Source organism: Ranitomeya imitator, chromosome 6, assembly GCF_032444005.1.
Source record: "Ranitomeya imitator isolate aRanImi1 chromosome 6, aRanImi1.pri, whole genome shotgun sequence".
In the NCBI taxonomy this organism is placed as follows: Eukaryota; Metazoa; Chordata; class Amphibia; order Anura; family Dendrobatidae; genus Ranitomeya; species Ranitomeya imitator.
This window is the reverse complement of record NC_091287.1, coordinates 460805010-460828865: the sequence shown is the minus strand read 5'-3', so window position 1 is coordinate 460828865 and position 23856 is coordinate 460805010. Positions and strand designations below refer to the sequence as shown.

At 44.3% G+C, this 23856-nt stretch overlaps 1 protein-coding gene across 1 annotated transcript in view; it reads right to left on the bottom strand.

Annotated features, from left to right (window-relative positions):
- The window catches only part of CRISPLD1 (cysteine rich secretory protein LCCL domain containing 1), a 135059-nt gene that overhangs the window by 25281 nt on the left and 85922 nt on the right, over window positions 1-23856 (bottom strand). Inside the window, exons 10-12 of the mRNA XM_069731500.1 lie at window positions 19902-20032; window positions 17832-17875; window positions 17679-17751 (exon numbers count right to left, since the gene is read on the bottom strand). Coding sequence (XP_069587601.1) covers window positions 17679-17751; window positions 17832-17875; window positions 19902-20032 — 248 coding nt within the window. The remainder of the gene's footprint in view (window positions 1-17678; window positions 17752-17831; window positions 17876-19901; window positions 20033-23856) is intronic.

Genomic DNA, 23856 nt, shown 5'->3' with positions numbered 1-23856 from the left:
TTACAACAATCCCCCATCTTCCTCCCCATGGTGTCCACATAAACACTGCTGTAGGACTCAGTCAACTCAAACTCAAGCTCAAATAGGCTTTATTGGCAGGACCAAAATACATTTAGTGTTGCCAAAGCAAGGAAAATAAATGTGACAGGGGAGGGGATTGGGGATTATCGGAATGGGGTGTTGGGGGCACAATTTGGGAAATGGTAGTCCATTTGGTGATTTAAGCTCCTCTCAGCTTATGACATATGGTGACGTACTGGGCGGCGATCTCCACTGTTGATTCCTCTTCCCCTAGTAGGATGCAGAGTTTCCTCTCCTCGTCCATGGAATGGAAGTCTGTACGTGGTCTTCTGTCCTTCCTTTCAGTCTGTACGGGTTATACTGATTGTAAGGAAGGCGAGGTGTGGTCCCAGTTAAAGGAAAGGGTTGTGCCCGGAAATAGCCCGGATGCTGACTGTACTAGTAAGAGGGCGCTAGAAGGTGCCTATAAATTAGAGGGTTTTGTTCCATTAAAAGGAAAAAGTATGGAGTGCCGAATAGCGAATTGGATAGTGCTCTAAAAAAAGACTTTTGTCATCTCTAGTGGTAACTTGGGCCTTGTAGGAAAGGGACACAGTTACAGAATTTTGCCTGAGAAGAGGTGTAAGAGGGGGACAGCTGTTGGACTGGTTGGTAACGTTGGATTAGAAGACCATCCCACAGCCTCGACATGTAGGCTTGGAGACTGTGCCATTGATCTGTCAGTTCAACAGTTTTTAAGAGGTTGGAAAGTCATGTCTCAGTTTTATATACATTTTCTATTGATTGATCCCTTTCAATGAATTAGAGAGCTTAAAGTGGAATTGTGATTTAGATTTGTATCACATAACTCAATAGTACACATGAAAATAAGGAACTTTGTAATATATCTTATCAGAGAGATCTGCTTCTTTCTCCACCAGTACTGGTCATTCATTCTCGGTTCACTTATAAAATCTGTCTTCAGTGAATACAGATTTTTAAATTGCCCACATAGAATATTCGAGAGGAGTTTGCAGCAGAGCTCCATCCTCCTCCTACCCCCTCACGTCTATATAGAATCTCATCTGTGATAACTGTCATCTCCTATCTCAGCAATATAAAAGTCTGTTTTCACGGAATACAGATTTTACCCTTGAATTGAGAATTTTATAAAGGAATGATCAGGCTTGGAGGAGAAAGAAGCAGATTTCTCCTTTAAGATATATAGCAAAGTTTATTGTTTTCACTTGTACTATTGATTTATGAAATAAAAAAGTCAAATTTTATGTAAAATTTTACATAAACCCGTGCTTACAATGCTGTCGTTTAGCATATGCATTTAGATTACAGGATTTAAAGCAAATCTGGATAAACAGTACTGGGTGGCAGGTACGATGGCCTTTCAAATGCAGGTGCAGATGACAATAGAACTTTCTGGATATCTGAAAACCATACAATATGGAGACTGATATTGTGATGAGCTTTACTTAAACCTAACTTTAAACCTGAAAATGTAAGTAAAAGATGATTTTCACCTCAATCATAATCACAGAACTGAAGCCTCAATTAGTTGTAAATTCACTATTATAACGCACTCATAGTTTTCCAACTGTAGCTGAACTCTTACAGTCAGCAAGGCATAATGGGAGATTGACCTCATACACTGCACTCCCAGGGGGCTCTAAGCTCGAAATCTCATCCTCCTTTTTAGCACTGATCATTTCCTCCCTTGATTGAATAATGACGCAGTTCATTAATTACATCTCTATTCTGACATAGACCACCCTTCCCAAAAATTCTGTCTGACTTTACTGTAAATGACACAAATACATAATTTTCCCGCTGGTGTGATATTTCACACCTTTAGGTCATACTACAAATTGTAATTCTGGGAATGTTAATTGTGAAAATGCACTTTGCAAGTTGTATAATTTCTTTGTGGGTACAGAATAATTTACTCTCTTTCACTATCAGCCTACATGGATCATGCCCATGTCCACTTCTAATTGCATCACAACATAAGTATAATATTATCATTGTGCATACAGGTCCTTGCGTCCAACAGTTTTAAAAAAGTGAATCAACTGCGTTAGAATTGTCCCTGGCGGCATAAAACTGGTGCCGAATGGCATGGATTCTTGGATCCACTAATTTTCGGATAGGCAAGTTGATTTCCCACCTATTTGATCTGCTTTGATTGCAGTTTGGGAGATTTATGAAATTGCCTAAAAGAAATCTGTCATTGTTAGAGAGCAGTCAGAATTCTATATAAATTGGCAGCTCTCCTGACCCGAGTGTGACAGCTTAATGTATTTCATCTGTCATGCTCGGGTTAAGGTTAGGATTTATATTGCCATCTGTGTGGCCTTACACATTATTATTATTATTATTATATTAACACATAGCAACTAATTACAGAACAGCACATTAAGAATTCTGCACTTTCCGCTTTAACAAAAAAAGTGCTCACTAATTACTCAGCAGCTCCCGTCACGTGTCATGCAAGGTCACCTGAAACGACAGTTAAGGCATCAGGGGCTCTAGTGAAGAACCAGGTGGTTGCTAGTTACGTCATTCAAGGCTCCCCTTGGACCGTGGCAGAGTGGTTCCACAACCACGTACGTAACAGTTTACTTAGGCCATCGAACCTGCTAACTCTCATACCCATTCAATCTCAGAGCTGTTCCAAGAGATAACCCATCAGAGAGACCAGCAAGATAACATCTTGTCATATCTGCAGACAGTGAACACTCGCCTGGACACTCTGACATCAGTAGCCACATCTGCTCTGGTCCAAGCTGTGGCAACCTTGGCAGTGACTATTTAGTCCGCAAATCATGCTCCAGGTCCGGAACCCCATCTGTGTGCTCCACTACATTTTGACAGTGATCCTAAGCAATGCCAAGGGTTCCTTAACCAGTGCTCTCTGCATTTTGAACAGCTGGCTTACCAGTTTTCATCTGATTAGGTGTTCCATCTTGGAGGAAAGGCCTTGGTATGGCTCAACCCCTTGTGGGAGAGAGGAGACCCTGTCATTTTAGGATCTGCAGGCCTTCTTTCATCTTTCCTCAGACTGCACCAGGCAAGTATGACTGTAGGCTAATATGCCATCCAGTTACACACCCTGGCTTTGGAACTTGGCTGCAACAGCGAGGCATTAGTAGCTGCCTTCTGGGATGGATTGTCTGGAAGGATAAAGACACTCCCGCTACCCTGGGTAGCCTAATTTCCCTGGCTATCCATATTGACATCAGATTCCAGGAGCACTCCAGAGAGACAGAGCATGAGAGAAAAATGCTTTGACTGGCTCAATCCTTCCAGAGGCCGCTAATCCCTCACACCTTTGTGGCTGCAATTTTGTCTGACCCTATGCAGGTCAACCATATACAGTGGGGCAAAAAAGTATTTAGTCAGTCAGCAATAGTGCAAGTTCCACCACTTAAAAAGATGAGAGGCGTCTGTAATTTACATCATAGGTAGACCTCAACTATGGGAGACAAACTGAGAAAAAAAAATCCAGAAAATCACATTGTCTGTTTTTTTAACATTTTATTTGCATATTATGGTGGAAAATAAGTATTTGGTCAGAAACAAAATTTCATCTCAATACTTTGTAATATATCCTTTGTTGGCAATGACAGAGGTCAAACGTTTTCTGTAAGTCTTCACAAGGTTGCCACACACTGTTGTTGGTATGTTGGCCCATTCCTCCCTGCAGATCTCCTCTAGAGCAGTGATGTTTTTGGCTTTTCGCTTGGCAACACGGACTTTCAACTCCCTCCAAAGGTTTTCTATAGGGTTGAGATCTGGAGACTGGCTAGGCCACTCCAGGACCTTGAAATGCTTCTTACGAAGCCACTCCTTCGTTGCCCTGGCGGTGTGCTTTGGATCATTGTCATGTTGAAAGACCCAGCCACATTTCATCTTCAATGCCCTTGCTGATGGAAGGAGGTTTGCACTCAAAATCTCACGATACATGGCCCCATTCATTCTTTCATGTACCCGGATCAGTCGTCCTGGCCCCTTTGCAGAGAAACAGCCCCAAAGCATGATGTTTCCACCACCATGCTTTACAGTAGGTATGGTGTTTGATGGATGCAACTCAGTATTCTTTTTCCTCCAAACACGACAAGTTGTGTTTCTACCAAACAGTTCCAGTTTGGTTTCATCAGACCATAGGACATTCTCCCAAAACTCCTCTGGATCATCCAAATGCTCTCTAGCAAACTTCAGACGGGCCCGGACATGTACTGGCTTAAGCAGTGGGACACGTCTGGCACTGCAGGATCTGAGTCCATGGTGGCGTAGTGTGTTACTTATGGTAGGCCTTGTTACATTGGTCCCAGCTCTCTGCAGTTCATTCACTAGGTCCCCCCGCACGGTTCTGGGATTTTTGCTCACCGTTCTTGTGATCATTCTGACCCCACAGGGTGGGATTTTGCATGGAGCTCCAGATCGAGGGAGATTATCAGTGGTCTTGTATGTCTTCCATTTTCTAATTATTGCTCCCACTGTTGATTTCTTCACTCCAAGCTGGTTGGGTATTGCAGATTCAGTCTTCCCAGCCTGGTGCAGGGCTACAATTTTGTTTCTGGTGTCCTTTGACAGGTCTTTGGTCTTCACCATAGTGGAGTTTGGAGTCAGACTGTTTGAGGGTGTGCACAGGTGTCTTTTTATACTGATAACAAGTTTAAACAGGTGCCATTACTACAGGTAATGAGTGGAGGAAAGAGGAGACTCTTAAAGAAGAAGTTACAGGTCTGTGAGAGCCAGAAATCTTGATTGTTTGTTTCTGACCAAATACTTATTTTCCACCATAAAATGCAAAAAAATGATAAAAAAAACAGACAATGTGAGTTTCTGGATTTTTTTTTCTCAGTTTGTCTCCCATAGTTGAGGTCTACCTATGATGTAAATTACAGACGCCTCTCATCTTTTTAAGTGGTGGAACTTGCACTATTGCTGACTGACTAAATACTTTTTTGCCCCACTGTAAATCTTGCTGAAGAACAACAGGAGATCGGTTGAGCCAGAGACTTGTGCTTTTATTGCCGAGGACCAGATCATCTTATCTACGCTTGCCCCAAGAAGTTGTAAAACTCCCAAGCCTTGGGTTGGAAGGAGAGGCTAACCTGGACAAGAGTAATTTCACCATTGATCTTGACCATATTTATGACATGTGGAGGTTCCTGGTTTTTTGAGACGGCATATCTGGATTCCAGTGCGGCAGAGAAATTCATGCAGTAATCAGTGGTAGATCATTACCAGATCCCCATTTGACGCCTCCAGAATCCATTGTTTTTTACACCAGTTGATGGGAGGCCCTTATTCTAAGCTGTTTAGGTGGCCATTGAGCAAGTACAGCTCTGGATAGGAATGCTGCACACAGAGAAGATCGACTTCTACGTGCTCCATAAACTGTCTCATTCACTTCGTCTGGGTCTTCCGTGGCTCCACATTCATGAACCTGTCCTTGACTGGAGATCTGGAGAGGTGTTTCATTCGGGACAGTTCTGTCATGAGAAGTGTCTTGTACCTGTACGTCCAGTTCGGTCACTGGTAGCACCATCTTCTCTTCCGGGATTACCATCCGCCTACTGGTCGAATGCTGAAGTCAACAAGAAGGAAGCAAAAACGCTACCTTCACATCTGACTTACAACTATAGACCTGTTTCTGGTATACTCACCTCCACGAGGTCGTATCTACGCCCAATCACAGGCAGAGACTCTAGGCATGTCCGAGGCAGAGACTCTAGGCATGTCCGAGTATGTAAAAGAGAATATGGAAAAGGAGATTCATTCAAAAGTGCTCTTCACTGGCAGGAGCTGGCATAGATTATAGATGTTTCAACCAGATCATGGTTAAGAACAAACATCCATTACCTTTGATCCCAGTATTGTTCGATCACCTAAAAGGTACCAGGATTTTTACCAACCTGGAACTGAGAGGAGCATACAATCTAATCCAGATAGGCCAAGGAGATGAATGGAAGACTGTTTTCAACACCAGGAATGGTCTGTACTGAGTTATTCTGGATGATATAGTCTTCTCTCCACATTTGCCCTCGCATAGGACACCAAGGCACAAACCCTGAAGCTTGCAATGCAGAAGGTAACGGACTTGAGCAGGACTATGTACGATAGACTAGTAGGGTTCCCGAGTGAAAGTGTTCAAGGGTGCCAGTATTGAAAGAAATAGGATGTGGAATCAAAGAGCAAGTAAGGAGACATGCTTATCAGGACTGTAACATTAAAACTGGGTTGTATAGAAGGAGGACAAAACAGTGTGCCTCATTAGCCATGGAGTAGAACCGCAGGGGAAGGACATTGGCTGTCAAAATACTTTACACTGTGAAGGAAATGTGCATATGACTTTGTACCCACTGGGCCTTGCATATAACCCTTGCCAAGTTACCACCCAGTAAAGAGTTTCTGTTGGAATGAAAGTCTCCCTCAAAATACATGATCCTCGTCAGTCCACAACACCAGCTGCATGCGGCCTGCACGGGCATAATGCTCACACACCCAACCATGAGCCACACTTTCATGTAGCGCACTGGGGTGTAAAAGGGAGGCAAGTACCTTGCCCAAAGTTCACACTCCATGCTACAAAGTCACTCTATGGGACTGAAGACTTTTGAATCCTCACATCGCATGCACTCTGCACTGTGAGGATTCATCAGTGACGGGAGATGCAGTCATGTGACGGCAAATATGCACTATGCATATTCTTGGCCACATTCTAACTAGACTGTTTCCATCTTTGCTTAATACACATGCATTGAGTGAGGCCGCACTCGTCTAGTTGGAATGTTGCACGGCGTATGCATATCCCATATTTGCGGTCAAATGACTCCCGACGCCGACACTAGAGAATCCTCACATTGAGCAGTGTCTATGATATGAGGATTCAAAAGTCTGCAGTCACCAAGAGTGACTGCAGACTTGTAGCTTTAGATCGGACAACCCTTTTAAGTTGTCGGCCTAAGGGTCAATTGGTTATATGCATTAGAAACTCTGCCCACTCATGATGGCCAACCTATGAATAGAGTAACTAATGGGCACTTTTCTTGACCACAGAGGAAAGTAATAAATGGTTCATATGGGTGCCTGTCACACAGCTATATGCCATTTGTGTGACCTAGGTGTTCATAAAAGGATATCTACACCTATGACAGGGACAAATTATGTTATTTACCCTATGTTAGCGGTTAATTTAGTTAAAAAAAATGTGCACAATGTTTCAGCCTGCAATCTGTTTTTTTTCATTCGTTTTCATACACCCTGAAACACAGTTTATATTGAAACATAATCTTCAGATTTTTCTCATACGGTAGGGTCTCTCCCAGTAATATAGGCTAATTGTCAGGTCGGCTTACATATCCAGGGTCCTGATGTTTTCAATATCTAATAAAATATCACAGCTTTCCTTTCCATGTACTCTTCTCCTTTTCTAAAACTTTCCTCATAAAGATTATTTTCCTCCTGTCCATACTGTGAAGAATTGTGTACAACCCACTCATGCTGCTATCTCTAAGGCCGGCGTCACACCCAACGTATCAAAATCCGGTCATTTTTTACAGCTCAGATATGCAGAAAATTTACTGAACAGTGATCCGTATTCACTGCGAGGTTGCGATTTTTTTCTCCAAAAATTACCCGTGTGTCATCCGTATGGCATCCGTACGGCGAGATTTTCTCGCCGGCTTGCAAAATGAACATAGAATGGATCCATGGGCTCAAATATTTGTGAAAACATATATACAGTCTCTATCTCTCTCTCTCTCTCTCTCTCTCTATATATATATATATGTCAGTGAGACACATATTATATGTACATATATTTATATTTCATGCAGAGCTAGATAGCAGAAAAGCAGGTAATTCAATTGCTCCTTATCAAACCCGACAGGATATGAGACTTGGTTTACATACAGTAAACCATTTCATATCCCTTATATTTTGACATATTCCTCACTAATAATGTTAGAAGTGTCTGTGTGTAAAATTTGGGAGCTCTAGGTGTTAAAATAAAGGGTTAAATCATGGAAGAAACTGGTGTGGGCTGCCGTGCAATTTTCTCCACCAGAGTGGGAAAGCCAGTAACTGAGGGCAGATATTAATAGCCTAGAGAGGGACCATGGTTATTGGCCCCCCTGGCTAAAAACATCTGCCCCCAGCCACCCCAGAAAAGGCACATCTGTAAGATGCGCCTATTCTGGCACTTAGCCACTCTCTTCCCACTCCCGAGTGCGGTGGCATATGGGGTAATAAGGGGTTACTGTCACCTTGCTAATGTAAGGTGACATTAAGCCAGGTTAATAATGTAGAGATGTCAATAAGACACCTATCCATTATTAATCCAATAGTAATAAAGGGTTAAATAGACACACACATTATGAATAAAGTATTTTAATGAAATAAATAAACACATGGGGTGTTAATATCTTTATTGTACTCTCAATCCAGTTGATGACCCTCGATCTTCTGAAAAAAAAGGAAACCATATATATATATATATATTGTAGCGTGGCTAAAGGATGTCTAATCGATGGGAGATATGTGTCTTATAGATGGCTTGTTGCTGTGATGTAACCATGGCTACCTATATGTGTTTCAGGACCTGTGGTGATGTCACAACCACATGTCTGGTCATGTGATGGGTTCTGGGTGTGGTTAGACATATAAAAGAAAGCCTAATGCTTAACACAGGTAGGTATGTGTGGAGGTGAAACCCTCCTGAGTGTGTTACGGCTTCAAGACTGAGCCGGATGAACTGGACACTTGTTTTTCTTTACCTGAACCAAAGGCTATTTGTTTTCTGTTGTTTGCCACATGGTTTATGAAGCAATAAACCCAGTGAACTTTAAAGGAACACGTCTCCTGAGTGTCAGCCGTCGCAGCTGAGTGAGTGAAATCCCTACAATTGGTGGTAGACGTGCGAGCAGCGTTCCCAGCGGAGACGTGAGTTTATTTTGAATGTCCTGGGTCAAGGCTGTTGCAAGCCAGCAAGCATTGCCGGAGAAAATGGAGGACCTGCTGAAACAATTGGTCCAGATGCAGTCACAGCAGGAGAAAAGGCAGCAAGAGACCAACAGGCTGTTGATGCAGCAGATACAACAGAGCCAGCAGGAGCAACGGCAGCAGATGCAACAAAGCCAGCAGGAGCAACGGCAGCAGTTACAACAGAGCCAGCAGCAGATGCAGCAGAGCCAGCAGGAGCAACGGCAGCAGATGCAGCAGAGCCAGCAGGAGCATCAGCAGCAGATGCAGCTTCTGGCAACCGCCATCCAGGGCAAGGCGAGCACCCCAACCCCAGGTTTGGCTGATGACACCCACGTCCGGAAAACGGTAAGACGCGCATTGCAGAAAATGACTCCCGGGGATGATGTTGAGGCCTTCCTGACGGTGTTTGAGAGGGTCGCTGAGAGGGAAAAACTTCCGCCAGAGCAGTGGGCAGAGGTACTTGCGCCATACCTGACGGGAGAACCCCAGAAGGCGTACTATGATTTGACCTTGCAGGATGCCAAAGAGTATCACAAATTGAAAGCCGAGATTCTCGCACGTTTGGGGGTGACACTGACTGTCAGGGCACAGCGAGTTCACTCCTGGGGCTATCACCGGGACAAACCACCTCGTTCCCAAATGTTTGATCTGTTGCACCTGGTCCAGAAATGGCTGCAGCCAGAGTCCTCTGCGCCTGCACAGATGGTAGAACGGGTGATGATGGATCGGTTTGTCCATTCCCTCCCGAGGCCTATACAGTCTTGGGTTGCCCAGGGTGATCCCCAGAATGCCGACGAGCTGATTGGACTGGTTGAGAGGTACCAAGGGTTGGAAGGCTCCTTCGGGAGGCAGCCCATGCCGTACTGGGGATCCCAGAAGGCAGCTGAGTCCCAAAAAGGGGTGGTGCGTCCAAGGTCACAAAGGGCGGGGGAGGTGGTGCCCAAGGTCCCCACGGGTGATATTATTTGTTGGAGGTGCCACAAGCCAGGACATATAGCTGCCCGTTGTTCCCAAACCACTGAGCAGATGGACTGCAGCATGGGACGCCGTTGTTCATACTATGCGTATCCAGCTTGCAGTGTGAACTCTCCGCCCAACGAGGGACCTCAAGCATGTCCCGTGAAGGTGAACGGTCAAGCAGTAACGGCACTGTTAGACTCGGGGAGCCTAGTGACCCTGGTGAGGGCCACTTTTCCTCTCCACCTGCTCCCGGGAAAGAAGGTCGGAGTGCGGTGCATACATGGTGATGCAAAGGACTACCCTGTGGCCAGTGTGAACATTGAAACGACATGTGGCACGGAGTCCCACATAGTCGGCGTCGTTCAGGACTTGTTGCACCCTATAGTTATTGGCCGGGATTTCTGTTTGTTTTGGGATTTGTGGGGGAAAGGTTTTGAGCTCCCTAGCAAGAGTAGGGAACCAGTGAACCCGGGAAGGGTGGTGCCACACCCAGAGTCAGACAGATTTCCTTTTTGTGTCCTGGCTGGAGATGAGGAGGAAGTGTCCCCTGCATCTGACATTCTGGAGTTAGAGGTATCCGGTGAAAATTTTGGGACTGCCCAACATAGGGACCCCACTCTGAGGGAAGCCTTTAATAATGTCACAGTTATTGACGGGGTGGTACAGGAGCCGGGGGCAGACACAAGATTTCCCCATTTTCTAATGAGCAGGGAGTTGTTGTACCGGGTCACGAAAATAAGGGAGGAGTTGGTAGAGCAGTTGGTAGTGCCGGGTCCATATAGACGGAAGGTGTTGGACATGGCCCATTCACACATCTTGGGTGGACACCTAGGGGTGGAAAAAACGCAGGAACGGGTTGTGCAGAGGTTCTATTGGCCTGGGTGCCACCGGGAAATAGTGAACTATTGCAGGTCCTGCCCTACATATCAGCTAACTGCTCCCACTCCTCATTTCCGGAACCCCCTTGTGCCACTGCCCATTATTGAGGTGCCATTCGAGAGAATTGCCATGGACTTGGTCGGTCCCTTAGTTAAATCAGCCCGGGGCCATCAGTATATATTAGTCATCCTGGACTACGCCACACGCTATCCTGAGGCAATTCCCTTGAGAAATTCTTCTTCAAAGAGTATAGCTCGCGAGTTGGTCCATGTCTTTTCCCGGACAGGTCTGCCGAAGGAGATCCTGACTGACCAGGGGACACCTTTCATGAGCAAGGTGATGAGGGAACTATGCAAAGCCCTGAAAATCTCCCAGTTGAGGACCTCGGTGTACCATCCCCAGTCAGATGGCCTTGTTGAGAGATTTAACAAGACACTGAAGAGCATGCTGAGAAAAGCTATAGAGAAAGACGGTAGAGACTGGGATTGTCTCTTACCCTATTTGATGTTTTCCATTCGTGAAGTTCCACAGGCCTCCACAGGTTTCTCACTGTTTGAGCTTCTGTATGGCCGACACCCACGAGGACTCCTGGATATAGCCAAGGAAACCTGGGAAGCCGAAGTCACGCCCCACAGAAGCGTCATTGAGCATGTGGCCCTGATGCAGCAGAGGATTGCAAAGGTGATGCCTATCGTGAAAGAACACCTTCTCCAAGCACAAGAAGCTCAGGCCAGGGTCTACAACCGGTCTGCAAGAGTGAGGCAATTCAATCCGGGAGACCGAGTTCTTGTGTTAGTTCCGACAGTGGAAAGCAAGTTCTTGGCCAAATGGCAAGGGCCATATGAGGTTGTCGAGAAACTTGGTGAAGTAAACTATAAAATTCACCAACCAGGAAGACGGAAACCATTCCAAGTATACCATGTCAACCTTATCAAGCCGTGGCAAGATAGAGAGCCGACAGTAACTCCATCGTTGTTAAGCAACCCAGAAGATGAGGTTGGAGCGGTTACTATAGCGGAGACGCTATCGGAGTCCCAGAAACAGCAATGCCGGGAGTTACTCCAGAAAAACAGGGACCTGTTTTCCGAGTTGCCTGGGTACACGAAGGTCATAGAGCATGAGGTCCTGACAGAGCCCCATGTGCGCGTGAACGTGAAGCCCTATAGAATTCCTGAGGCCCGTCGAGAAATAGTCTCCAAGGAAGTGGAGCGTATGTTGAAGCTTGGAGTCATTGAGGAATCCAAGAGCGGTTGGTCGAGCCCAATTGTCCTGGTCCCAAAACCTGATGGGGAGTGGAGATTTTGCAACGACTATAGGAAGTTGAATGAGGTCTCCAAGTTCGACGCATATCCCATGCCCCGAGTTGATGAGCTCATCGAAAGGCTTGGGCCCGCCAGGTACATAACCACCTTGGATTTGACGAAGGGGTATTGGCAGATCCCCATGGCACAGGAAGCCAAGGAGAAGACGGCGTTTTCTACACCAGATGGATGCTTCCAGTATGTCCGGATGCCATTTGGCCTACAGGGAGCTCCGGCCACCTTCCAAAGGGCTATGGATAGAGTCCTTGCACCCCACAAGGCATACGCTGCTGCGTACCTAGATGATATCGTCATCTTTAGCCCGGACTGGGAGAGTCATCTGGAGAAAGTCCAAGCGGTGTTTGATGCTATAAGAGAGGCCGGATTTACAATAAACCCGAAGAAGTGTGCATTGGGTAAAGAAGAAGCTAAGTACCTTGGATACATAGTGGGTCATGGAGAAATAAAACCCCAAATCAGTAAAGTGGAGGCAATTCAAACATGGCCAAAACCAGTTTCCAAGAAGCAAGTTAAAGCCTTCCTGGGAATCGTGGGATATTACAGGAGGTTCATCCCAAACTTCGCCACAATGGCGGCGCCTCTGACTGACCTGCTAAAAGGGACAAAATCAGTAATGGTTAAGTGGTCCGAAGAAACAGATTCAGCCTTCCAAGAAATGAAAGAGGCTTTATGTAAGCAACCCGTTCTGATGGCCCCAAACTTCAAGAAAGAGTTTATTCTTCAGACAGATGCCTCAGATGTTGGGGTGGGAGCAGTCCTTTCCCAAGAACTACATGGAGAGGAGCATCCTGTTCTCTATCTGAGTAGGAAGCTGTCCTCGTCTGAAAAGAACTACTCAGTCGTTGAAAAGGAGTGCTTGGCCATAAAATGGGCAGTCGACACATTACAGTACTATTTGCTGGGACGTAAATTTAGACTGATATCCGACCATGCCCCACTTAGGTGGATGAGGGAAACGAAGGGTAGAAATGCTAGGGTCACCCGTTGGTTCTTAGCCCTGCAGGACTTCTGTTTCCATGTGGAACATAGGGCCGGAAAGCTGCACGGTAATGCTGATGCCCTGTCAAGAATCCCTTGTCTAGTGGGAGAAAGTGCCAAGCCCCACGGCTTTAGGCAGAGGGGGGAGGTATGTAGCGTGGCTAAAGGATGTCTAATCGATGGGAGATATGTGTCTTATAGATGGCTTGTTGCTGTGATGTAACCATGGCTACCTATATGTGTTTCAGGACCTGTGGTGATGTCACAACCACATGTCTGGTCATGTGATGGGTTCTGGGTGTGGTTAGACATATAAAAGAAAGCCTAATGCTTAACACAGGTAGGTATGTGTGGAGGTGAAACCCTCCTGAGTGTGTTACGGCTTCAGGACTGAGCCGGATGAACTGGACACTTGTTTTTCTTTACCTGAACCAAAGGCTATTTGTTTTCTGTTGTTTGCCACATGGTTTATGAAGCAATAAACCCAGTGAACTTTAAAGGAACACGTCTCCTGAGTTTCAGCCGTCGCAGCTGAGTGAGTGAAATCCCTACAATATATATATATATATATATATATATATATATATATATATATATATATATATATACCTATTCTATGTTCTATTCTAATCAGTCAGTGTGGTTTTACTGTACACTCCACTAAATTACCGGCTTTTCTATAGAACACCAATGCGTATTTGTTGCAAGTTACACGCATGACCAGTGTGTAATCCTTATTTTTCTCACCCCCATAGACTTTCATTGGCGGATTTTTTGCACAATATGCTGACAAACGCAGCATGCTGCGATGTTCTCAACCTGCAAAATACAGCCGAGAAATATACGGCAGATTGGAGCTGCCCCATAGAGAAACATTGGTCCGTGTGCAATGTGTTGTTTTTGCGCCTCGTACGTATACTTCTCTACTGTGAACCCTGGCCTAATACTGAGAAGAGGTAGGGAGACAGCATAAAGTCATCAGGTAGAAATATTTTAATGAAGACTATTTAGAAAGCTATACACTTCGCATTTGAAAGTAAGAAGGAAGTGAAATGAACTTAAAAAAATTCTGTGCAAATGAGTGCATCGCCTTAACCAGTTACCACTTTTCACAACAGTAAGGGAAAGTGTTCATTGGTTACTAATCTCAGCAGGAAGCATAGCATAAGGAGCTCCAGTCCAACTCTGAGTAAGTAACGCTGGACTGTTTCTTCTTTGTGGAAGATCTGAGAAAGTCTGATACTGCTGCCTGCATAGTCTTTGCTCAGGCATCAGTTTTAATTGTGTTCTTAAATAAGTTGTCCACTACTTGGACAACTTCTTGTCATACGCCTCGCTTAGCCCCCAGTAAAATAACAGAGCTTATACTCACCTCCCAAGCTGGCACCGTTCCCGCGGTGTTGGCTCTCCCCTGGGCTTCCGTGCTGTTGCTGTGACACGTGATGCCGGTGCCCAATCAAAGCTTGCATCAGTGTCCCCACCGCCTGTCGAATTGAGCATGAAGAGGAAGTCCGAGATCAGCTGTAGCCCAGCTTTCCTCTTTATGTTTGATTTGTTGTAAGGCGGGGACAGTGATGCCAGCACTGATTGGGTGCCAGTGTCACATGTCACAACAACTGCACATGAGCCCCGGGATCGTGAGTGCCGACATGGCAGGAACAGCGTCAGTACAGGAGGTGAGTATAAGCTTTGTTATTTTATGGGGGCCAAACAGTTTGATCAAGAAGGGGTTGTCCTAGTAGTGGACAACCCCTTTAATGTATCTATTTTTCAATAGCTACTCTCACCCACTTTACCTCATTCCCCAGAGCACCTGTCACTTAAGGTACCGTCACACTAAACGATATCGCTAGCGATCCGTGACGTTGCAGCGTCCTCGCTAGCGATATCGTCCAGTGTGACAGGCAGCAGCGATCAGGCCCCTGCTGTGCTGTCGCTGGTCGGGGAAGAAAGTCCAGAACTTTGTTTCGTCGCTGGACTTCCCGCTGACATCGCTGAATCGGCGTGTGTGACACCGATTCAGCAATGTCTTCGCTGGTAACCAGGGTAAACATCGGGTAACTAAGCGCAGGGCCGCGCTTAGTAACCCGATGTTTACCCTGGTTACCATCGTTAAAGTAAAAAAAACAACCACTACATACTTACCTACCGCTGTCTGTCCCCGGCGCTGTGCTTCTCTGCTCTGGCTGTGAGCACAGCGGCCGGAAAGCAGAGCGGTGACGTCACCGCTCTGCTTTCCGGCTGCCCGGCGCTCACAGCCAGAGCAGAGAAGCACAGCGCCGGGGACAGACAGCGGTAGGTAAGTATGTAGTGGTTGTTTTTTTTACTTTTAGGATGGTAACCAGGGTAAACATCGGGTTACTAAGCGCGGCCCTGCGCTTAGTTACCCGATGTTTACCCTGGTTACCGGGGACCTCGGGATCGTTGGTCGCTGGAGAGCTGTCTGTGTGACAGCTCTCCAGCGACCAAACAGCGGCACTGCAGCGATCCGGATCGTTGTCGGTATCGCTGCAGCGTCGCTTAGTGTGACGGTACCTTTACTCTGCCCCAAACTTCCCTCTTACTTGCCTTTCCCACCTCCTGCTTCTTCCCTTTCAGAGCCTTTATCCATGTGCTTCGGCATGAGATCTTATCTGTAATCCCCTTTATCCATTTGCTTCCCCATGAGACCTTGTCTGCAATACTTTTGTCTACCACATGTGTTAAAAATCCTCACCACCTCTCTGGTTAAGAACTAAGCACTATACACTGTATATTAACTTAAAGGCAATGAACACATTTGGCAGTAAAATTACACTAATTATCAGTCTACAATCTTCATTTATTCATTTATTTATGTTCAGACCCTCCGATGTGCAGTTTGCAGTCTGATCCATGTGAATCCACGGTCCCACTGTGTTCATTAGCCCATCTTTTATACTGCATTTATTTGCTCTTTGTGTTTTCTCTGCCCTCCTTGACACTGTAGATACTTTGTCCCCTGTCAACACTAGAGATCTCTGTTCAACCCCCTCCTCAATGCTATTTCTAATGCGGTTGAACACATATGTGTTTTGCAAGTATGGACCCCAATGCACGGACTTACTGCAAGTCTCCTGGTCCAAAATCAACAGCCTCATAAATGCATATTATGAGACGGTTGAGTTTGGGTAAGGAGACCAGAAGTAGGTCGGTCAATGCATTGGAGTCTGCACTTGGACTATGAAACACAGGCTAGTCACACTGTCGTTGTACTGAGAGAAAAGCTATAGTCGAAGGTTAATTTTCTCTCTAAAACAGGCTGAGTATGCTAATCACACTGTGACTACCATTTGATCAGAATGGGATCTGCTTTTCTGAGAGGTGAAGAGAAAAAAAAAGGTTCTCCACCTTGTACATTCAGACAGTCCATGAAAATCAGACAGCACTCAGAAGTCATCCGAGTGCGGACTGATGTTTGCCACAGACCCATAGACTTTTATTGTCAATTTGATCTGACACTCAGATCAAAATCTGATATGTCAAATAATTTTTCCTCGGAGCACTCAGTCCGAGGACATAAATCGGACATGTGTAGAGTCCCATAGAATGACATGGGTATGAGTGCTATCCGTCAAAACCACCGATAGCACTCGTCTAGTTTAAACAGCATAATGATAGAATTTTTTTTAATGCATGCCATTTTAGAAAACTCTGCCACTTTAAATTTAGGAAGCAAAAGAACAATGCAATAAGAATCCTTAGAAGTGACACCATAAAACCTTATTCTAATCTACAATCACAGACCAGCATATTTTTCTTATGGATTTTGCACAATTAAAAAAATATATATATTTAAAGTGAGTGACACATCGAGGAATGTTGTGGTCTGATAGATTTATAATGCTGCCATGTTCTAATTGGTTTTTTCAGTCTGTTTGCACCACGTGCATATAAAGGTGTGGCCTGCCTTTTCTTTGAGCTGGACATTATATTGATATGGTTCCCCATGGCTGTGTGTCTACTAGATGGGCTCAATCCATCTCATCATTTATCCACGTGCATGTCGCTTCACAAACGGTAAGGTTTTAATATTAGAGTTAGGACTCTCCCAATTAGGGTCACCGTGAAGTGGTGGATGGCTTTTGCATTTTTTTATCAAAATGATATTAACTAAGTACTTTATATTATTTCCTGCACTGTTGCATTTATTTCTTTACTGCAGGTTATTTTCTTATTATGTTTCTGTCTTTGTTTTTTTTTTCTGTTCAGTGACCAGTGTGAACGTGCACTTACATGCTGCATGCACACCAGTTTGGATCCCAGTTTATTTCTTTAGATTTTTTTCATATTATTGATCCACTCAACATTCAAGCATAAGCCTAAGCAATGATTCCAAGAGGATTTCATGTTGCTTTACCAATTATGTAAAATTTAGAGCGATTCAAATGGCTTTGTCGAACACATATATCAGAAGAATTGTAGAAATGTGGGTTTATAAATTTACAATGTTTAATACTAAATACAATGCCAGATTACGTTAAGAATATTAGATTAATTTATTGAAGATCTTACCGTGGACAGTGAGAAGCTGGAGGCTGAAACGGACATAATTGCTCCACTGTCGTCTCACAAGTCACAGCCTGAACTACAAAAACAATATATAAAATACATTAAATACATTATTAAATTGCATACGACATTGATTCTCTAAACTGTGATACTCACATGATACTTTAGAGACTGTAAAGGAATTAGCAGATTGGTATTTGCTGTTGGATAAAGAAATTAATATTTAGAAGGCATGAATGTCTTTTCATTATTTTACAGAGCAAGCATGTAATACAACTCACAATTCACATTGTTATTTTATATCAGCCAGAAGTGAAGCATATGAATTAAAGAGGCACTCCTCTTCCTCCCATAAAACTTTTTATCCCCTTAACATATTGCAGTCATCATACTATCTAGCACTGTGTATTTACAATTACTCAATTTGCCCTTCTACCCAATTAATTCTTCTCTTTTCCATTATGTTTATGACATCACATGATTAAAAAACTGACTAGCTAAATCCTTCTAAGCTCTATGTAGCAGGGGTGTCAAACTGCATTCCTCGAGGGCCGCAAACCATGTGTGTTTTCAAGATTTCCTTAGCATTGCACAAGGTGCTGGAATCATTCTCTGCAGGTGATTAAATTATCACCTGTGCAATGCAAGGAAATCCTGAAAACATAACCTCTTTGCAGCCCTCGAGGAATGCAGTTTGACACCCCTGCTATGTAGAATCAGGAAGCCTCGTTTTCATTGCATAAGTCATCACTGCAAAGTCCCTGGCAGGCCAGCTCCACCTCTTCAAATTCTGACCCAGCTGCTTTGCTCCACACCCCTGCCAAGGACAATGCAGTGATGTAGAATTGTAGTTCTAACGATGACCCATGCAGGGAAAAATAGGCTTCCTTTCTACAAAGAGCTAAGAAGGATTCCGCTATACAGTGTTCATTTTAGGACATGATCACATATCAAAGTCAAACATCAGAAATACTCTGTCTGATACTTGATTATGATACTTGATTCTGATACCCGACTTTCACATATCAAAGTCAAACATCAGAAATACGCTGCCTCATACCTGACTTTGGTACCTGACTCTGATACTTGAGTCTGATACGTGACTTTGATACCTGACTCTGATACCTGACTCTGATACCTGAGTCTGATACCTGACTCTGATACCAGAGTCTGATAACTGACTCTGATACATGAAACATTCAAACATCAGAATCAAAAGGTTATTCAGATTCCCCCACTACAGTACTTGAATGGTTCATCTCAGAAAATTAGTCCCTGAGCTGGTCTGTTTTTAATGACATGATGTCATTGACCTAATGGAAAAGAGAAGCAGTAAATGGGTAGATGGGTAAAATGAGCAACTGTAAACACACAATGCTGTATAATATGATAACTGCAATACATTAACATATAAACTTTACTGGAAGTGCTTCTTTAAGTTTCTTATCCATCCACCTCTTTTTAGCAACGAATCAACACTGCAGCCGCTGTATTGGCAGAGATCATGAATCGGAGGAGGAACAAAGGAGACCTGATTAGAGTTAGACCTAATTATAAAAGGAAAAGTAGAGTGGACAGCTACAGTATTCTAATTCTTATCCCTCCTAGACATGAGTTGGGTACAAGTTCTATCCATGTTTTTCAACAGCAGAACATGTACTCATTATACTCTACGGGGCTATTCACATGTCCCTGTTTTTTTTTAGGACCAAACAGTCTGCAAAACATTAGTTTTTGAGTACATCAATAAAAAAAATCACTAATGAATCACTGATGGGAAAAACTGGCACAAGGGCCAAATACTGATGCAACTCAGATCGAAAACAGTGATGAACAATGGTCTGCGCTTTTACGTATGAGAAAAATAGCAGAAGTCTGAATGAAGCCTTAATGTATTCATCTTGTCTTCAAATTAGTGTTCGGGCCTCAATATAACAACATCCAAAATCACAAACACATCAAGTACTGAAATCACACAACAATCTGAATCTTGGACTCCTGGATCTTGCCATTTAAAAAAAATAAGCAGAACGGCAGCATCATGAATATCTACTGAAAAGAAAATGTCTCCTTTAAAGATAAAAATCACAATAATGATCTTGAAAAGTCTGTGAATCATTTGCGGGAACAGTACATAAGGCGGTATGTGGCCATGTCAGACATGCACTAAATAGATAAGGTCATAAATGGTTGCTTGTAGGTAAAACTACTTATAGGGGAACTCACCCGATAGCCTGGACTCCATTTCTGTAAGATTTTATGAAGTAATTTCGTCTCCCTTGTCGAGTAACATCTACCCATCCACCTTCATTATCTATTACACCAGAATGTATGGCTGCTCTGCAAACACTTGATTGCTAATAATGAAGAGAAATGTATCAGTGAACTTTGAGGTTAAATCAAATCAATATTATCCATTTTTAGATGACATTCAAACCATTAAAAATGATCTTTTCATCCATTAAAGCACAATCATCACATCTGCAAATTCTATCTACAGTTTTACCCAAAAGGAGCGACTTGAAACCCCTGAGAACCAATATGCCGCACTATCATTTGTACAAGTTTCCCCATCTACAGTATAGAAGTAATTCAATTATCACAAAACAGGGATAAGGTACTCGGGGGCAGGAACAATGAGCTCTGTTATCTTAAAAAAAATATATATATGGTCCACTCCCGTCTTACCCGCTATCTCTCAGATAACTCTCTTCTCGACCCTCTTCAATCTGGCTTCCGCTCTTTACACTCTACTGAAACTGCCCTCACTAAAGTCTCTAATGACCTACTAACAGCTAAATCTAATGGTCACTACACCATGCTAATTCTCTTGGATCTCTCTGCAGCATTCGATACTGTGGATCATCAGCTCCTCCTCACTATGCTCCGCTCCATCGGCCTCAAGGACACCATTCTCTCCTGGTTCTCCTCCTATCTCTCTGACCGCTCCTTCACTGTATCTTTTGATGGCTCCTCCTCATCTCCTCTTCCCCTTACTGTTGGGGTTCCTCAAGGATCAGTCCTAGTCCCCCTCCTCTTCTCGTTGTATACTGCCCCTATTGGACAAACAATCAGTAGATTTGGTTTCCAGTACCATCTCTATGCTCACGACACCCAATTATACACCTCTTCTCCTGTTGTCACGCCGACCTTTTTATTAAACACCAGTGATTGTCTTACCGCTGTCTCTAACATCATGTCCTCCCTCTATCTGAATCTAAACCTGTCAAAAACTGAACTCCTCATGTTCTCTCCCTCTACTAACCTACCTTTGCCTGACATTGCCATCTCCGTGTGCGGGTCCACCATTACTCCAAAGCAACATGCCCGCTGCCTTGGGGTCATCCTTGATTCTGACCTTTCATTCACCCCCCACATCCGATGACTGGCCCGCTCTTCTTACCTGCATCTCAAAAACATTTCTAGAATTCGCCCTTTTCTTACTTTCGACTCTGCAAAAACTCTTACTGTCTCACTTATTCATTCTCGTCTGGACTATTGTAACTCTCTACTAATCGGCCTCCCTCTTACCAAACTTTCCCCGCTCCAATCTGTGCTGAATGCTGCTGCCAGGATCATATCCCTCACCAACCGTTACACCGATGCCTCTACCTTGTGCCAGTCATTACACTGGCTACCCATCCACTCCAGAATCCAGTACAAAACTACTACCCTCATCCACAAAGCACTCCATGGCTCACCACCACCCTACATCTCCTCCCTGGTATCAGTCTACCACCCTACCCGTGCCCTCCGCTCCGCTAATGACCTCAGGTTAGCATCCTCAATAATCAGAACCTCCCACTCCCGTCTCCAAGACTTTACACGTGCTGCGACGATTCTTTGGAATGCACTACCTAGGTTAATACGATTAATCCCCAATCCCCACAGTTTTAAGCGTGCCCTAAAAACTCATTTGTTCAGACTGGCCTACCGCCTCAATGCATTAACCTAACGATCCCTGTGTGGCCTATTTAAAAAAAAAAACAAAACAATCAGGTTCCTCGCATCATGTTCTCATTCACTTTATGCAGTTAATAGCCCTCTGTGTCTGTACTGCTACATACTTAGGCAGGTAACTGGTTCATGCAGCTTTACATGAACACCTGAGCCTTACACTATAACTAAAGCAATTGTTACCATCCACCTCTCGTGTCTCCCCTTTTCCCCATAGTTTGTAAGCTTGCGAGCAGGGCCCTCACTCCTCCTGGTATCTGTTTGGCACTGTGATTTCTGTTATGCTGTAATGTCTATTGTCTGTACAAGTCCCCTCTATAATTTGTAAAGCGCTGCGGAATATGTTGGCGCTATATAAATAAAAATTATTATTATATTATATATACACGGAAGGAGACAAGGAGACAATTGTAGGATATATCTAAACCAACATGAAAAGACCACTTCATTTTGCTTTTGGCTAATGTTCTTCCTCTTGTAAGTGCACTCCTACTAATTTACATGCTTTGTTTTGTTTTTTTTTGCTACATGCCCTTATCTTCATCCCAAGTCAATATTTTAATAAACCATCAATTAAAGGGAATCTATCACCACGTTTTTGCTACCCTATCTAAGAGCATGATGTACAAATATATACCCTGATTCCAGTGATGTGTCATTTACTGAGTTTCTTAATGCAGTTTTATTAACATCACTGTTTTATCTGCTGAAGATTTATCAGTTTTCGGAATGCTGGGTTCTGTATAATCCCACCCACAACACTGATTGGCAGCCTTCTGTGTTCACTCTGCATAGGCAGAAAGCTGTTATTCATTGAGGGGGTGGGGATATACAAAGCTCATGAATATGGAGGACTACACTACAGCGGGTGTACTAGTCCTCTAGTGAAAATATCTTGATGATCAAAAAGTGATTTTATTAAAACTACAGCAAATAGCCCAGTAAGCGCCACAATGCCACTATATGATGCTGCTCTCAGATTAGGTGGGAATAACCTGGTGACAGATTCCCTTTAAGTCTAAGCCTATGTCCATGTAGTGTTTTTGAAGAGGATCTTTTAAAAACTCCTGAAAAGCTCCTCATTATTCATTTCTAAGGGAAATTACACATGACCATTTTTTAACATTTTTTGTTCCTGAAGAGGTTTTGAAAAATGCTTTGTGAAAAATAAAAAGTGCATGTAACGTTTTTGAAGTGGATGGAATCCAAACCAAATTTGGCACTGTAAAATCAAAAGGCAATAAAACAAACTTTCAGCAAAAAAAAACTTTTACAAAACCTCTTCCTGACAGGCAGGGGTGGATTATCAGAGGGTCAATATGGGCGGTAGCCCAGGGCCCAGTGGTGTGGGGGGGCCCTGGGCTACCGCACAGATTGACCCTCTGATAATCCGCCCCTGAGTGTGGTGGTGGAGACTCGTTTTTTTTGTTTTTTTTTGTAAGCTAACGATGGACACACTGGGGGCAATGCTAGAGGACACACTGGGGGCAATGCTGGAGGACACACTGGGGCAATGCTGGAGACACTGGGGCAGATTGCTGGACACACTGGGGGCAATACTGGAGGACACACTGGGGCAGATTGCTGGACACATTGGGGAAGATGATTGCTGGACACACTGGGGCAATGCTGGAGACACTGGGGCAATGCTGGAGACACTGGGGCAATGCTGGAGACACTGGGGCAATGCTGGTGACACTGGGGCAATGCTGGAGACACTGGGGCAGATTGCTGGACACACTGACGGCAATGCTGGACATACTGGGGCAGATTGCTGGACACACTGGGGGCAGATGATTGCTGGAGACACTGGGGCAATGCTGGAGACAGTGGGGCAGATTGCTGGACACACTGGGGGCAATACTGGAGGACACACTGGGGCAGATTGCTGGACACACTGGGGCAGATGATTGCTGGAGACACTGGGGCAATGCTGGAGACACTGGGGCAATGCTGGAGACACTGGGGCAATGGTGGAGACACTAAGGCAGATTGCTGGACCCACTGACGGCAATGCTGGACATACTGGGGCAGATTGCTGGACACACTGGGGGCAGATGATTGCTTGAGACACTGGGGCAATGCTGGAGACACTGGAGTAATGCTGGAGACACTGGGGCAATGCTGGAGACACTGGGGCAATGCTGGAGACACTGGGGCAGATTGCTGGACACACTGGGGGAAATATGCTGGACACACTGAGGTAGATTGCTGGACACACTGG